General features: G+C 42.0%; 2 protein-coding genes across 4 annotated transcripts; one reads left to right on the top strand and one right to left on the bottom strand.

Annotated features, from left to right (window-relative positions):
* Positions 1-687: 687 nt before the first annotated feature.
* On the top strand, positions 688-8732 carry PAGR1 (PAXIP1 associated glutamate rich protein 1). 3 transcript variants are annotated; one of them, XM_007424336.4, is made up of 5 exons: positions 688-1071; positions 1657-1796; positions 5092-5488; positions 5621-5703; positions 7292-8732. In XM_007424336.4, the coding sequence occupies exons 3-5, from the start codon at positions 5094-5096 to the stop codon at positions 7474-7476; spliced, it is 663 nt and encodes a 220-aa protein (XP_007424398.1). In that variant the 5' UTR covers positions 688-1071; positions 1657-1796; positions 5092-5093; the 3' UTR covers positions 7477-8732. The 3 variants fall into 3 exon arrangements, with proteins under 3 accessions (XP_007424398.1, XP_025019934.1, XP_007424399.1); XM_025164166.2 differs by lacking the exon at positions 1657-1796 and having other exon boundaries at positions 688-928; XM_007424337.4 differs by lacking the exon at positions 1657-1796 and having other exon boundaries at positions 689-1071; positions 7292-8729.
* Positions 8733-9317: 585 nt separating this feature from the next.
* Positions 9318-13509, bottom strand: ASPHD1 (aspartate beta-hydroxylase domain containing 1). The gene is made up of 4 exons (XM_025164170.2): positions 12132-13509; positions 11059-11172; positions 9914-10040; positions 9318-9798 (listed from the first exon to the last, which is right to left on the bottom strand). The coding sequence occupies exons 1-3, from the start codon at positions 12886-12888 to the stop codon at positions 9931-9933; spliced, it is 981 nt and encodes a 326-aa protein (XP_025019938.1). The 5' UTR covers positions 12889-13509; the 3' UTR covers positions 9318-9798; positions 9914-9930.
* Positions 13510-14859: the final 1350 nt, after the last annotated feature.

The following is a 14859-nucleotide window of genomic DNA, read 5'->3' as shown; positions in this document are numbered from 1 at the left end:
GAAGCAGACCAATGGGGGAAAAGGAAAGGAAACAAGGGTTTGCCTCTGCGCGTGCGCATCGGCCTCCGCAAGTGTGGCGTGCCCCTGCACAGTGCGAAGGGTAAGAGAACAGATATGCGCAAGCGCATTGGAACGAAAGGGCGTTGGGAGAAGACACGCATGCGCAGTAAAATATGGTGAATTTGAAACAAAAGCCGTACAAAGGGACGTGGGAGGGGTGTCACATAAGAAGACCCCCCCATTCTTATTAACACTTTCGATCTGACATTGTACATACTTTTTATGTATTTCGATTAGATACATTAGAGAACGAATCTCTCTTCTATTGGAACATAATTTTTACCACATAAATGCTCAAGGGCTAGAGCTTCTGCCCCTTCCCATATTTTTTCTTAGATGTCCAGGTCTTTTTTGTCATTCGTAAAACAGTTTTTATCTCTAGGGATGTATGAAAACAGAGGCAAAACAAATAACATTTGAAATACACAAAAAAAAATGGTTTTAGGAGGCTAGGCACAGTCCGGTAAAAAGGAAGAGGAGAAAGGGGGACAGCGCATGCGCCCCGCACGGCCAAAGCGACTCGCGCGCTTGTGCCTTTTTCGAACGCTCACGGGGCGGAATTGGATTCATCGCCCAAAGGAGCGATCGATTGTGCCGGGCTCCACTTTTGTGGGCTCGCTGGAGGGGAAAGGGGAAGAAAGCACTCGCGAGCTCCGATGCGTGGATGGGGCGGGGGAGTCGCCGAATCATTTCTCTCCTTGGGGCTTAGCGCCGCCCCTTGGAACTGGAGATGCAGTGTCTCTGAGCATACGTCGAATGCCCTTTTTGAAAAAGACAACCCGTGTCTTTAGCTTGGTGAAGTGCGCCGCTCTTCCATTGGGAGAGAGGCGTAAGGTCTGAATCCGAGGCGCCTGGTTTTTGCAAGGCAGTTAAGTACCTTGGTTCCGTGAGTGGCTTAATTGCAGCCAGGGACTTGTGCGCAGGACTGGCTTTAAGACTGCGCTTAACTTCTGTACCGAAATCCTTAACTTCGTTTGACTCACTCTCATGGTTAACATTTGGAAGTTTGGGGTAGGTCTTCAGAAAATCATGGCTCCAGATACTTTTTTTTTTTTAAGGAAGATATGAATGTGGTTTAGTATGACACTGATGTAAAACCCTGTTTCATTGTGGCTACTGATTATTTGTTCACTTCCATTAAATTATAACAGTGATGAAACATTTGTACAGAGCTTTCAAGTGGGCAATATATTTTGCATATGTTTTCTAGCTGTTATTGTTACAACTCTAGTGTGTTGTTATCTTAGTATTGCCCATGATTACAAGTAAGAGGCCTGAAGTGAAGAGAACATAGTTTGAGACCCAGTGAACTCATGTTTCAATTATTTTATTATAGTTCTATTCTGCCTTCTCCAAACTTAGGACAAGTGATTAATTAAGAATAATCAGACTCTATATATTAATTTGGAGGAAATGCACCTGAATGTAAAGATATTTAGACCTGTTTAGATTTCTGCAGGATTGTGATGTTTGTCTCCCGCCATTATACCAACTCTTTAGCAACTCAATGAGTGCCGAGACTAATTTCATCTGCATTTGTAACTCTTTTAAATTCTTTTTGTGATAATATATATTTTTCTTTCTAAATTACTGTAGGCTTTCATGAAGACTTTCCTCTCTGGGAAATCACAGGAATTAAAACCAACTTTGTGTTTTGCTTTTAATTCCCCTGGTGGAAAGGCCTTTTAAAAAACCTTCCTGCCCATTCTTGCAATACCTTGGAGGCATAATAAAAGGTATTATGAAAAGTGAGATTTGGGGATCAATTGGGCTACCACAATAACCAGACTCTTTTTCACAGCTGTGGGTTGTGCTGTGCATGAAGCTCCTTTCCATCATATACCCAGGAATGCAGAGAAATAGCCCAAAGGAAGGAGTCTGACTTCTGAATGAGAGGCAGGCAATCTTTCTGCAACCAGGGGTCACTTTTTCCCTTGTGTTTTTCCAGTTCCCAAGAACTAACTGAATATGATAGTGACAAAGTGATATAATTAGAGGGAGTGGTGTTGGAATATTTTGCTCTTGCTTCTTTTTTAGAATTGGGGTTTCTAAAGAAATTAAGTTAGATGTATTAAGTCTGCCTAATGTATGTCTGTGGAGTCCTTGGGGTTCTTTGAGCTTGGTTCTTTTCTTGCAAACGTTTCATTACCTGGCTAGGTAACATCTTCAATGCTAAAATGGGATGGGGTTTGCTCTCTATTTATATACTGTGGCATGCCTTGCCAGTGCTGGTGGGGGTGGGAGTTTTGTTTTGCTCCTCTGGCAGTTCCTTGATTAGCATATGTTTACTGCTTGATTGTGTGCCTGATGGTAACCTTTGCTTATCTGGGTGATGATTGCTGGTGAGTGGATCTTCTGGTCTTTTGTCTCTTTTGATTAGTATGTAGATGCTGTTTATCTCTATGTGTCTGTTAATTGCTGCCTTGTCTGAATACCAAGCTTCCAAGAATTCTCTTGCATTTTTGGATTTAGCTTGGTCTAAAATGCTGACAGTTTCCCAGTTAAAACTATGGTTAAGTCTGTCCATGTGTTGTGAGATTAAGGAGTTCTCATCATTTCTTCTGACTGCTAGTTGGTGCTCGTGGATGCGCTCTGCCAGCCTTCTGCCTGTCTGTCCTACATAGTGTTTGTTACAGTCCTTACACTGTATGTTGTAGATGACTCCTGTTTTTTCTTCTTGTGCTACTGGGCCTTTTGGTTTACTTAAGATATTTTGGAGTGATTTTGTTGGTTTGTGTGCTACAGAGATGCCATGTGGTTGTAATAGTCTGTTGGTAGTTTCTGAGACGTTTCTGATATATGGCGGTGTGATCCTTTTCATAGGTTGTGTTGTAGTAGGTTGAGTGGCCAGGCGCGTTTTGATAAATGTATGTCTCCTTTTGTAAGGAAAGCATGCTGTTCATTTTGGTGGCTTGTCAAATGTTGATGTTTTGTTATACTGGTTGATGGTGGCATGCCACCAAATTTTGGAGAGACGTTCTTGGAGGAGTGTTTGGAGACTATGAAACCATTATTATTCTTAGTAACTTAGTAATTCTTGATGGTATAGCAAGATTTGTTTTGAATCCCAGGCTTGATAGCCAAAAAACTGAGCTACAGAGAAGTTGTTTAGGGATGCTGAGTGAAATGATCAAAAGTCAGAGGACCAATGCTGAATAGCAAGAGAACCTTCTGAAAATTACTAGAAACCAAAAGCTGGCATAAGGGTGATTTCACCAATACTTTCATTTTTGTAGATTTTGCTCCTAATGACAAGATTACTTTTTCTGAGTAAAGCTACAAAATGGATATATCATGCTATTAGATGGGCCTTGTTATTTCTGTCTGGGCTTCAGCTGAGACTTCTTCCTGTCTCATTTTCCATGTCATTCTCTTGGTTTTCATTTGTATTTCCCTTTCAATTTTTTAAAACTTCAGCCAATTCCTTTTGTATATCCAGTAAAGCGTCCTTTTTTAAATCATTCTCTTGGCCTGTCATTTGTAGTTCCACATTCTGTACTTTCTCTATCTTATCAGATAAAATTTGTTCCACAATTATCATTCCTTCATTAATATCTTTCAGACATAATCTATCCATAGAAGCAGACATTATTACTGACAGTGTTGATATTGTAGTTACTAACTTCTGACTTCATTCTTCAATTCAATTCCATTCTCCTTTAAAATTTCTGATGTTATAATGTTTTCTATCATTTTGTAAGTCCCATTATTAATTGACATCAGGCTTGTATTTTTTTTTTCTTCTGCTTAAAATCTTTAGTTCCCTCTAATGTCCAGTTTCTAAAATCATCACTTATCTTTTATTATGACTTGCACATGCCAGGGTAATCAAAATAAATCTGTTTCCCACGAGAAGTTGTTTATTTTTTATAGCTAATTCCAACATCTTATACTAAAAGTCAATATTCCAAATTTATCTGGACTCTTAATGCATTTATAACTTTTTTAGATCAAAATGTTATTTAGCTTTTTGCTGTTTATTTCAAATTTTTAAGTTCTTAAGCTTGTGATTAATTTTTCTTTTGTTCAGAGTTGAAGATAAATTCATACGATGAAGACTTTTCAAATCTATCATTCTAAAGGTCTCTAATAGCTTTAGAATAGTTAGTAGGCAATTTCCAAAAGTGATTAGAAAGTGAGGTTTGCAAACTTAGTGTCCTTTAAAAGTGATTGCAAGCAAGATGGCTAATCCCTTCATCTCCTGGCACTCAAACCCACAGGAGACTGCTGTCCTGCAGTCTCTTCATGAGGAGCAGCTGTCAGGAGCACACATGGATGATCTCCTATCCTCTCCTTATCCAGAGAGGTTCCAAGGAACCGATCTACTCACCAGTTCCTTGGTCTTTGCCATGGTCATTAGCTCCGCTTTTGCAGAGTTGTCTTCAGTTCTGGGATTCTACCCCAGAATCCCTTTTCTTTTGCTATTTTGATAGTTGATCTATTAGTGGCATAAATCTATGAGGGATTGGTAGGTGATAAAAATTCTGCTATTTTGAACCAGAACTATTGCGCCCATAATATCATCTAAACAGAAGATGTTTATTTAATGGTAGGTATGTTGACAATCATAGCAATCACAGAGTTCAAATTACAATCAGGTCAACACTAGTACCCTCCAAATAATTGAGAAAGGATAAGTTGAATGCCACTAGGTTGGAAAAGGCTTCTTTAGGCTTTGCTTCTAGGTATTTTAATATGGTTTTAAATAATCAGTTATGACATTTGTATTGTATCTTTTCTTTGGGGAACTTGTGTGCCCTGGTGCCCAATTTTTTCTCCTAGCAATCTTGTGAAATAAATTGGTTGAATAATAGGGAGTGATCCCAGCTTGATTTGTGTCTCAACAGGATATTTTGAACCCAGCTTTCAATAGTCCAACATTATTTCATGCTTTTCTTCATTTTGGGATATCCTCCAGAATAGCTACAGTATTATACCTGGTAATTTTTAGCTAGTCATCTTAGGATCTTGATACTGCAGGGTTTGTCATACCTGTTCTTATCCTGTGGTCTCTTATTCTCTTTATTACAGCCATGGAGGAAGCCAGCACTGTGGAAGAAGGGGAAGTGACCTCAGGAATGCAGTCCTTGGCAGTGGAAGATGGGCCTGCTCCAGATTTAGCTTCTGCCACTGAGGAACAAGATGACACTCCCAGAGAAACAGAGGGAGAATTATCAGGGAAGGGTGATGAATCTGCCGAAGAGGATTGGTGTGTCCCCTGCAGTGATGAGGAGCTGGATTCCCCAGATGACTGGATGCCTGCACCCAAGGAGATCCGCCGTTTATATGAGCTCATTGCCACACAAGGGACTCTGGAAATTCAGGCTGAAATCCTCCCTCGGCGCAACCCGACTCCAGAGCCTGACAGTGAAGATGAGGATAAGTCTGAAGGACAATCTGAACATCAGGAAGAAGAGGAGGAGGAGAAGTGAGAAATGGGGTTTTATATTTGGGTTGAAGGAGGGGGAGGGAGAGATCTAATATCTGAGGTTATGTTAAGGAGAGGATCATTAGGCTGTGTTACTGACAGTTTGATTCTTATTTTCTCTGTTTGCTCCAGGCCTCATGTGCCTACTGAGTTTGACTTCGATGATGAGCCTGCTTCACCCAAAAGCTCTTTGATTGATCGACGGAGAACTCCTGGTATGTAAAGAAGGCAATCTGAGCTTCCATAAGAAGGCAGAAGAGCATTGCCAGGCCAATGAGTTATGTAATTGAGCATTCTGCACCCAGGCTGATCTACCAGTCGCTTATGGGAAGCCCACAAACTGGGTGTGAGTGCAATAGGACCTTCCCTCTTATTTTCCTAAGCAAATGATATTCAGATACACGTATATTGCTCAGTCATCATGACTAGCAGCTATTGGTCATATAATCATTCTCCATGACTTGGTCTCATCCCCTTATAAAGCAAAATTGATAGTCATCACTCCTCGTGATAGTAAGTTCCACAGTTTAACAGTGTGCTGATTGAAGAAGTACGTCCTCTTGGCTGTTCTGAATCTCCCACCATTTGGCTTCATTAGATGACTCCAGCTTCTAGCTTATGCAAGAGAGAAGGGGAAAAACTCTTCCTACCTTGAACAACTTTTATATATCTATCATACCCATTTAATCATTTTTTGTTGAAGCTGAAAACACCACAGAGAGCCAGTTCGATGTAGTGGTTAAGGCACCAGGCTAGAAACTGGGAGACTGTGAGTTCTAATCCTGCCTTAGCTGGGTGGCCTTGGGCCAGTTCCTCTCTCTCACCCCTAGGAAGGAGGCCTTGGCAAACCACTTTCAAAAAACATTGCCAAGAAAACTGCAGGGACTTGTCCAAGCAGTCGCCAGGAATCAACACTGACTTGAAGGCGCACACACAAAAAATTGTAACTGTTCCCTACAGCAGGGTTCCTCAACCTCAGCAACTTTAAGATGGGTGGACTTCAGCTCCCAGAATTCCCCAGCCATCCATGCTGAGGTTGAGGAACCCTGCCCTACAGGAGAGTTCCACCCTACCTGATCTTTTTAGTTGCCCTTTCCCAACTCTGCAACACCTTATTTTTCATGGAAACCCCAGCACATAATGCTCCTCTGCAGCATGCATTTTCTCTTCTTTCCTTTGGTCTGTTTGACTAGTTCCTTGTTGCCTATTAGACTAAGTTATTTTTAAAGCCAACCTAGGAAAAACTGTAAAAGAATATTTGCTAAGGTGGATCCCGAATTAGAATTTTGCAGAAATCAAAGGAAGAAGTCCACAAACGTCATTTTGTTTGTTGATTAGGAAAATCAACTCTCTGTATATATAACGGTTACATTTTCAGAGTCTGTCATGTCCTTCATCCATATTTCCCATTAGGGTTTATTGCAAATAGTAGATTTTTAGAAAGAAGATCCTAGATGGAAAAATTGTTTAAATCACCTCTTATGTTGTAGCTTCCTCTTCTTGAAGTACCCCATTGCTGAGAAGTAGCACAAAGTATTTATTTATTTAATCAAATTTATATATGTATAAGATGTTATTGAGATTATTTATTAATAGGTAGCAAAGGTGTCAATTTCTTGACCTAACAAATAAATGCTGTGGGTAGACACTTTTTCCCACCTGTTTTTTCGTGATTTTTAAGTAATTATTCTGCTATTTTATGTAGGAACATCAAGAATTGCACTATAGTTACACCTTCTGTGCCTAAAGCTAGTGAAACATATGAACTTAGTCTTCCAGTCCTGACTTGTGGTTAATTTCCAGGGACATTAGCTAAGAGTCAGAAAAGGGAAGCCCGTCTGGACAAGGTACTGTCAGACATGAAGCGCCATAAAGTGCTGGAGGAGCAGATTATGAAGACTGGCTGTGACCTGTTTGACCTCGATTCAGATGATGTACCCACTCCAAAACGACCATCTGGTCTCTTCCTTCGTCAGCGCAAATACTAATGATAATGAAGAAGATAATCCCAGAGAAGAGGGTGGAGTGGACCCGTGGGACCTTGGGCTCAAATACAAAGGGAAGGAACTCCTGCACGAACTCACCGGGTCTGTCAGTACCTTGGGCTTTGACTCTGGTCCTGCATGGGCTGCAGAAGGTACTTGCTTTCAAGTTTCTGGGTGTAACAGAACTCTCTGAGTTTGCTTTTAATTTGATTTCTGTGAACTATTATTAAACTAACGGAAAGAGTTGCAAATTAGGAGGAGAGGAGCAGTTGTTGAGGACCTACAATTTCACTTGCCATATATGCCATGCCAAGCATCCTATTTTGTCTGCTAACCCCCAACCTTTTTGTGATTGTGGAGTTGATGAAGGGATGGGGTTCCTTGTCACAAACATCCTGTGCTTTGAAAGGGCAGTGCAACCACTGGAATGATCTCTTGCCAACCCCAAACGTGCAAGTGGCAAAAAGAGCAGGGCATTGTTCCTCACCTTGTGTGAATGAAAAGTGTAACTACCCTACCTAGAGTTGGCAGGCCTTGATATCAGAAATCTTAAATGTTTGATCCACATTTGATCAAAATGTTATGCACTCTATCCAAAAATCCAAGACTGTATGTTTACATTTACATGCATAGATGGAAATTGTTGCTCTCGTCTCCTGTACTAGGTAAAGGAGAGGACACAGTGAGTCTTTTCTTCTGCTCTTGGGAACGTGATGTGCAGAAAAACAGAAAACTGTATTTAGCATTCCTGCTGGGCATAATCAGACTTGGACAAATAAAAACAAATCTGGCAAATAAACTTAGCAGATTCAACTTCAAAAATTTGGGATGCTTTTTGTGTGTGTGTGTGCACTTTGTGCTTTTAGCAGACTATCCTAGTATATTTTTTAATTATTCTCTAAAGGATAATAAGATTCCTCTGCCAAAGTTAAAAAAAAAACTATCAGAGCTGGTTTGGAAATCTAAGAACAAGTGTAAGAGGTGCACAACAGTGAATCACACAGTGTGTGTCAAGGTTTCCTCTGTGGGGAAGCCAGTAAAACAAAAAGTGTACAGGAAACTGGTCAGGGAAAAAATGAAAAAAGACTTTTTTTAAAAGACTAGAAGCCTTGTATGGACTTTTTGCTGAAAGAAGAAAAGACTGAACTGATGTGTTATGGGTTGGGGGATTAGAAAGGGTTAAAGAGGGAGGGGAAAGAATAAGATGGGAGTAAGATGGCAAAATTCTGTGTGTTCTTTCTTTTTCATTTCTTATTTCCTATCTTTTTTCTAAACTTATTTTTCTTTTCATTTTTATACTTTTATTGTACTGTAAAATTCTAATTAAAATATTTTTAAAAAGTGTACAAGAAACATGGATGAAAAAGAGCTTGTTTGCCTTTGGGTAGTGATATTCTGGACAAGCGTGCATTAGTCATGCTCTTCTCATATACTAGTACCATTTCATCAGTGATTTCAATAACCTTTTTGGAGATCTCCCTGTAGTTTTCGATCTCCTTCATCCAATGTGATTTTCTGTAGACCAGTTTCTCAACCTTGGCAACTTTAAGATGTGTGGACTTCAACTCACACATTTCTCATATCCATGGCATGCTGGCTGGGGAATTCTGGGAGTTGAAGTCCACACATCTTAAAAGTTGCCAAGGTTGAGAAACTCTGCCCTAGACTGTGTTTGGTTATACTTCCTGACATCATAGTTTAATGCACTTAAAAAAAAAAACTGGGCTGATGTTCAAGAGTATAATCATGGCTAGTGTCTTTTATCTTGTAAAGCACATCACATTAGTAAGTTTTGATTTGTTTCTCCTGCAAGAAAGAGGTATCTGGACAAAGAAATATGAGTCTCTAAGGATTTTATTGGAATACAACTGGCTAGGATTTTTCAAAATTAAATCCCTTGACACAAATGTTGAGATACAGATGTAGTATAAGAACAACAAATTATCATAGACAGGTGAAAATAGTATTTTACTTTGGTTAATTTCTTACCCTCCTTTCCTTCCCAAAGCAACCCTGGAGAAATCTATGCTACTAATACAGAATGTGGGTTTCATATACTTCACTGAATTTGAGGGCATCTAGTACTATAGTGTAGTCACCAACATTCCCACCTGCACAACCCTGAACAAGTAGTGCCATAAGAGAAAAAACCACAAGGAACCATACAGTGCAAGAAAGGAAACCAAGATGTCCTGGGTCACAAAATCTGTAGGATGAGTCTTATAAGAGGGCACAGAGTCACCTTGAAGAAAAGACATTTCCATGGCTTCATCCATCACAGATCTCTGTGTAGCTTTTGCACTACACCCCAGCATCTAACTCAGTCTGCAAAATAATGAAAATAAGAATACTGTATCCAGACCAAGACAATAATGTAGGAAGTGGTTAATGTTTGGGGAAGCAGCAAACGTTTGTGAGATTGTGTTTGTTCCCCCCATACCTGTTAGGTCAGGCATCTTATCGACCAGGGGCAAAGATATAATCTAATGCCTGTCGCTCAGGTCCTGCTACGTTGGGGTGCCAGAGATCAGCAATAAAAATCACCTGGGGTCCATCACTGGGGGAACCTGTAACACAGATGGTTGAAATTATCATCTCACAAGTGGGTAGCCTATGGTCCCAATGCTATGTACAGCCCTCAGTTTAGTTTCAACCTTTTGCAATAATCAGATCAAATCTCTTGACCAAAACAAACACACAGCTTGCCAGGTGAAAAGAAACACACAGCTTGCCAGGTGAAAAGAAAGAAAAAATAATTATGTCAGAAAGAGGAGTCGGGTGTTGCAAACACATGAGATATAAATGGGTTGGCTAGTTTGTGGTTTAGTGTGACATAGTCTACTGTGGTCTAGTCAACCATATTTTAGACCAGCATATTGGGCAAATCCAGAAAACTCATTTTATGCCATACCCAATGGTTTAGTTTATAGTTAAATCCACTGTGTGTGCCCAGATAATTCAGCAAAATCTGGTTCAGTTAACCCTGGGCTAATGTGTTGTCAAGCAATCACTGAGAGAATGGAATACCAGGAAATAGGTGGGAGGAGTTTGGCGCTACCTATTTTGAGCTTTGGGCCCCACCTTTCACTCAATTCATTGTTCCATGATGCAGCCCTGAATAGCTGAATAACAATGAATACCTGCAAGAAAGAGAAACTTTCACCAAAAAATAAAAATTGCCCAACCCTCTGTTAGGTAGAGTCCTCAAATGGTGCAAAACACATTCTCTTGCGAAAGCTTCACAAAATCCTGCACAAAGAGGGTGGCAGGAAAGAAAATTGTCTAGAGGTGACCAGATGGTCATGAGTTTAATAGGATAGCATCATGCTCAGAACCCTTTCCTCTTTGCGCAATAAAGAGGCCATGTCTCTGAACAGAACATTTGGGTGAGTGGGATAGGAGATAAACAGCCAACCCTAGTGTAACATTCCTGATGAGCACCCTTATACAATTTTATACAATGGGGAACAGGTTTCAAGGAAGTCCTAGACTCCCAATCGCTTTTCGGGAAGAAGGATTTTTGAAGTCAACTCACTTCAGCCCTCGCGCCTTAGTCCGCAAGGCCTGCTTTCGGTGCACTCTTACCATTATGGGCTGTGGTATGCAAGAAGGAATCATCCACCAGAAGGCAGTATCCTTCAGACCAGCACTGTGGCTCGCCACCCACCACCAACTCACAACCAGGTGGCACTTTTAGCCCTAAAAGTGGAATGAAGAAGAAGCTGTGAGAGGGAGGTGCTTTGAATGATGCTTTGTATCCCACCCCCCATACAAGAGAGAGATGAGAAACATGCTGATTTAAAGCACTAATTATGGAAACAACTTCCCACGCTGGGAGAAAGAGAAGCTGTAATTTGCAAAACCAAGAATGCACTTGGATACAGAGTTTTTATCACCCCATCCAGAATTGTGGACCACAACCTGGGGACCCCCTTTTTTGTTCAGCAGAAAGTAGGCCGTCTGTCTTAATTTATCCTGCAAATGACAGTCATGGCAGAAATATAGAAATTACAGAAGATAATTGGAGACCAGGAAAGGAAGGTCTGCACAACATTAAAAAAATGTTTTCTGAAAAACTCTTTGTAGATATCCTCATGTCTTCACCTGAGGTCAAATGCTTGAGATTTTATTGTGAGCTATTGAAAAAGGTAAAAAGAGTTTACTGATACTCTTTGTGCTACATACCCACCCACCCACCTATCATACTTACACTGTGAATCAAAGTTTTCTTTGCCAATGATGCATATTTCTTATAGCATCTTCACTGAAGAGGCATCCTACAAAGAATGCCTCTTCTGAAATGCGACTTGTCACCTGCAGATTTTCTAAACACTTCTATTAAAAAATAAGATTTGTTTATAGTTTGCTGAGCAAATTCATCTGAAGCAGTGCTGTAGTTCAGAACAGTTATCCCAAATGTGTCTGTCTGCTACTAATTATAAACAGCATAGTTAATAAAAAATCTAATAACAACAATAATAATAAACAAAGCTTATAAACAGCTCCTATTTAGGAAACAGAAGAGTTCAATAACTGGGCAGCATGTATTATATCGAAAGAAGATGCCGGCAATACAGGTTTTCAGATACTGGTGCCCCTTCCCCACCAAGTGGATGCTGTGATCTGCCCCATTCATTGCTCCTCCAGCATTTGCTCACCTAGGTGGCACCGTACCCTGGTGTTCGTTGGCCCATAGGTGCCAGGTAGTACAGTTCCAGGCTGCAAGACATTAAAGCAGGCGTTTCCAAAGCAATTGGCGTTGATAAAGGTGCGTAGTGCGCTGAGTGCCCGGTATGTCCATGGGCAGCTGCGACAATTCTGTGCTATGCATTCCCCCTGTCGGTAGAGGTAATAACTGTGCCAGCCAGGGTTGGCGTTGACCATCCATCCCCGTGGCATTGGGGCTCCGGGTTCAAAGTCCCATGCAATACCCTCAAATTCCTGCAGGATGGCTGGGAAGCTGAGTTCAAGAATCTCCACATCATGACGCTGAGACTCACGGGGGAAATATGGGGCCGAAGGCAAGTCAGGGAGGTAGAAAGCGCTGGGCTTCTGAATTGCTAGCCGTTCGCCCAGCTGATAATGGGCCTGGTCCCGGATACCCTTGTGCAGCCGGTTCATACCTGACCACGAATAGCGCTTGGCGTAATCTCGCAGGCTGCGATACAGGCGCTGATTGATAGCATCACCCCTGAGGGTACGCCGAGGGCATCCTTCTTCTGTTGGCACACCATGCTGATGAGACACAGGGGCTACCTGCCCTGTCCCCACACGATAGCAATACCAGATGAACAACAAGGCTAGAGAACTCAGCACAGCTATGGCCGGCTCTGGCCGAGAGTGCCAAGTAGAGGGGTCAGGGAGGAGGGGGGAGAGAAGGCCACGGAGACCCCAATCAGCCATGATACTGGGCATCTTCAGGTAAAGTTAGAGCGTCTTATGCAAATCTGCTGGTCTCCCTAGCCATTCTGAATTGCCTGGGCCAACTCTATTCATAGGGTGCCCTTTCAACCCTTGCTTTCTATTTCTTTCTGGTCATTCAATATTTTGTTCAGCCGCTGCATGGATCTGTCCTTTAAACAGATGCTTAGTTTTTGAGGCTTCAGTCAGTCATTTTCACCACTTCTGTCCCCCACACCATCACAATGTTCTCTCCCTCTATTGCTATACCCTCTTCTTCTAAACTGGTTCTCATTTTGCCTTATCAATTACATCTCCTCTTATCTGCCTCCATTGCTGTAGTTTCCCCTGTCTGTTTTTCCTCCGTCCTCGCTAGTCACCTTCTCTGCTGGTCTCTTTCCTCCATTTATTGCAATACAGATTATACCTTCCCCATACAGATGTGTTCTCCCCCCACCTTCTCCCTACCCTTTTTTTTAATCTCTACCTGTTCATTTGTCCATTTCCCAGTCATTCCATCTTCTAATATTCTTGCCTTCTCTGTCTCTCCCCCAAATTCCTTTATCACTCTCTTTCCTGTGTGATTCTTTTTCTATCTCCTCCTGGCTGAACTCCTCCGTTGCCAATTGTCTACAGTAATTTCTTTCCATGCACATAGGCTACCAGAGGCATCCGGAAAAGATTAGAGCTCCCCCCTCCCCCCCGCCGCTCTCATCTGCCATCCCTCCCTTTGACGTCTTTCTCTCCTTCCTCGTATCAGCACAAGCCGAGGCTTCGCTGCATAAACAGCCACCCCCCACCACACACATGCACGCCTGCGATGGTTGCTGCATCCCAACCGTGGCCAAGGATCCCCCGTATCAACCACCCCCAAATGGGCATATGGCCACCCCGAGCGATGGATCTCATCAGCAAGGAATCACATCTCATTTCCAGGGTGGGGGGTGCTGGATTTAATGATGATTTTTTTTAGTGCTGTAAGAGGTAAGCTACCAGCTAGGCCTGCTTTAGACCAGTGCCCCTCCTCCCCTAACTGCAGTATAGGCTCAGCCATCAGCTCTACTCTTTCCATCGACCAACCCCTGCCTGCAGCGCAGCCATCTTTCCCCTGGGGCTGTGTATTTCAGTCCGCCAGCTGATTGCTGCATCAGTTATATTTCTCAAAGAAGTCTTTTAGCTGCACACCAATGGTCACTGCTAATAGCAACCTTAGCATCTTCCTTACCAGCTCCTGGTACCTATATCCTAGCAACTGCCTGACGACCACAGTGCCTCCTTAGCAACCATCCTCCCATAGCAGCTTTCATAGCAACCATTGTGAGGGGAGATTAAGTTGAAGCAGCCAAAGAGAGGAGATTCCTTTTTCTGCTACCCCCACCCCTGAAGAGCGGTCACATCCCCACCCCTGCAACCTCTATATCTTCCCTTCCCCAATTACTTCAAGAATGTATTTTCATCTTGATTCTGTGCCCAGCTTCTGCAGCCTCTGACAAAAAGGCCCAGGATGGGAGGGGTGGTGGTGGAGGTGGTGGTGGACATTTTATAGGAGTGTTACAATTGGGAGGCAAACACTTTGAGTTGTGAGGGACGAAGGAGCCCAGATGGGAGGTGGGTAGTTGGAGGTTGGACAAAGTCACAATTAATGTTTGTGCCAAGAGAGGAAGAAAGAACAGCAGTTCTAAGCTCTCAAAATCTGGATTTTGAGGAAGGAAAGAAAAAAATAAAAGAATGTTGCACAATACAGGAGCATCTTTAATAATTAACATTTCTGTGAGATGCTAAATATTCCCTTAAAATTCCTGGGGCTGGTGGTTTTCAAAAAGTATAGTAAACTAGGAAGATATGGAAGTTCGCAAACCATCCACCCACCCACCCGCACAGAGAAATGCATAGGCCCAAATGGAGTCATACAGAGATTCTGCCTAGATGCCTGCCCTGAATTTCCCAAAATGGCAACATAAATATTTGATAGGCTTCTTGCAGAAC

The sequence above is a fragment of the Python bivittatus genome, unplaced genomic scaffold (genome assembly GCF_059951505.1).
Source record: "Python bivittatus isolate LINGU-HERP-01145 unplaced genomic scaffold, Pbiv_v1 ctg000440_np1212, whole genome shotgun sequence".
Taxonomy (NCBI): Eukaryota; Metazoa; Chordata; class Lepidosauria; order Squamata; family Pythonidae; genus Python; species Python bivittatus.
This window is presented reverse-complemented; position numbering and strand designations above follow the sequence as displayed.

Coding starts and splice junctions, on each gene's coding strand:
- ASPHD1 (XM_025164170.2), bottom strand. CDS start 12,888: ATGCCCAGTATCATGGCTGATTGGGGTCTCCGTGGCCTTCTCTCCCCC. Junction 11,173..12,131: donor CAGGGTACGGTGCCACCTAG/GTGAGCAAATGC, acceptor TTCCACTTTTAG/GGCTAAAAGTGCCACCTGGT. Junction 10,041..11,058: donor GCATACCACAGCCCATAATG/GTAAGAGTGCAC, acceptor TCTGTGTTACAG/GTTCCCCCAGTGATGGACCC.
- PAGR1 (XM_025164166.2), top strand. CDS start 5,094: ATGGAGGAAGCCAGCACTGTGGAAGAAGGGGAAGTGACCTCAGGAATG. Junction 5,489..5,620: donor GAAGAAGAGGAGGAGGAGAA/GTGAGAAATGGG, acceptor TGTTTGCTCCAG/GCCTCATGTGCCTACTGAGT. Junction 5,704..7,291: donor TGATCGACGGAGAACTCCTG/GTATGTAAAGAA, acceptor GTTAATTTCCAG/GGACATTAGCTAAGAGTCAG.